The 1,590-nt window shown below is 50.1% G+C and overlaps 1 protein-coding gene across 3 annotated transcripts in view; it reads left to right on the plus strand.

Annotated features, from left to right (window-relative positions):
• Positions 1-18: 18 nt before the first annotated feature.
• The window catches only part of GABRB2 (gamma-aminobutyric acid type A receptor subunit beta2), a 164,833-nt gene continuing 163,261 nt past the window's right edge, over positions 19-1,590 (plus strand). For all 3 annotated transcript variants that reach the window (XM_085317862.1, XM_085317863.1, XM_085317864.1), the window contains exons 1-3: positions 19-247; positions 363-454; positions 1,396-1,463. In XM_085317862.1, the coding sequence (XP_085173988.1) occupies positions 171-247; positions 363-454; positions 1,396-1,463 (237 nt within the window). In that variant the 5' untranslated portion in view covers positions 19-170. The remainder of the gene's footprint in view (positions 248-362; positions 455-1,395; positions 1,464-1,590) is intronic.

Raw genomic sequence — 1,590 nt, forward strand, 5'->3', positions numbered from 1 at the left:
TTTTTTTTGGCAAGGAAATTTGCTCCATCTCCAGCAGCAACCACTGCTCCTTTTGATGTTGTGGTACGCTGTGCGCATGCGCTTCACATTAGAATTACTGCACTGGCCAGAATAAGTTGGATCTCTTCTTCTCTTCACTGAAACCCTAAATCATATCAAAAGCCAAAGGGATGTTGAGAGTCCGGAAAAAGGGTTACTTTGGGATTTGGTCATTCCCTTTAATAATAGCAGTGGTGTGTGCACAGAGGTAAGTGATGAAGGTATCTCTTTTGCTTTACTTTGAATTGCACTGCATGTTACTGCTAATAGGAATGTACAGCTTGGTTCTAAGAAATAAGAAATCTATGTTCTTTTTTCTTTAGTGTCAATGACCCTAGCAATATGTCACTGGTAAAAGAGACCGTGGATAGACTGCTGAAGGGCTATGACATTCGCTTGAGGCCAGATTTCGGAGGTAATTTGACTGCTTTTGAATAAGAGATATTACATATCCAGGCTGTGTACCTTTGGCGTGTGCTTTTTAAACGTGTTATGGGTGCTGTTGCTTTGAGGTGCGTGTGTGTTGCCATTTTCTCAAGCTGATCCAAAGTTAAGCCAATTGTTACTCAATTTTCTTAGCACGGTGTGCTCTTAATGCAATCACTTAAATCTCTCGCATGTTTGTGATCGGTCCCTCATCATCATGTGTGTGTGCTGATGATTTATTAACCTGTAGTTAAAYCCTTGTTTGACTGGCTGTGTCAAGATGCAAGTCTCTTAAGTTTACCCATCGTTTGCTGCTCAGCCTAATGTGCCTGTTATCACAGTTACTATTTTTGAGTACAAGATGTGCTGTTAACTGATACAAAAATGTCATTTAACCCCCTCTGTGCTCCTGCTTGGAACTAGTTTATTTATTTATTTTGGACGTGCTCGTTTGTGTCCCTCCCCCCTCCCTCCGCCGGGGGATGGTGGGACCCGCTGTCGGGAGCCCCCGCGGCTCCGCCGGGCTGGGGGCGGCGAGCCGCGGCCGGGCGGGCGCCCGCGCGCCCGGCTCCGCGGAGCCCGTTCGCGCCGTGAGCACGCGTGGCCACTGCGTGGCCGCCCCCCGCCGCGAACACGTGTGTGTGCGTGTTATATAAAATACGGCTACAGCTGACGAGGGGCGCGAAGGGTGAATCCAGTGCAAGCGCCTGAAATGAGAGCCTGGTTGCCCTTTCTTTTGGGAGGCGGGGGGAAGGGCGGCCAAGGGGGGGCACTTTTTATTTTCCTTCTGATTTTCTTTTTGTCCTATTAGTATTATTATTATTTTTTTAATCATCGCTTCATTTCTCTGCTTCGTTAGTCCTGCTAACTGTGGTAARAACGAGTTAAGTTCTTGGAGATCACATTGCGGACCGTCTTGTTGGTTTGCAGGTCCCCCAGTGGCTGTCGGCATGAACATAGATATTGCCAGTATAGACATGGTATCAGAAGTCAATATGGTGAGTATTTCGGGTCGGGGGCTGGCCGCTTTCGGGGAGGGGGTTGTCGCCGCGTCCCCGCCCCCGCCGGGGCGGAGCGGTGCCCGCCGCCGGGGCCGGCGCGGCCTCCTGCCCCGGAGCGCCGCGG

This window comes from Rhea americana, unplaced genomic scaffold (genome assembly GCF_003343005.1).
Source record: "Rhea americana isolate MKP2758 unplaced genomic scaffold, rheAme1 scaffold_51, whole genome shotgun sequence".
NCBI classification, from domain to species: domain Eukaryota; kingdom Metazoa; phylum Chordata; class Aves; order Rheiformes; family Rheidae; genus Rhea; species Rhea americana.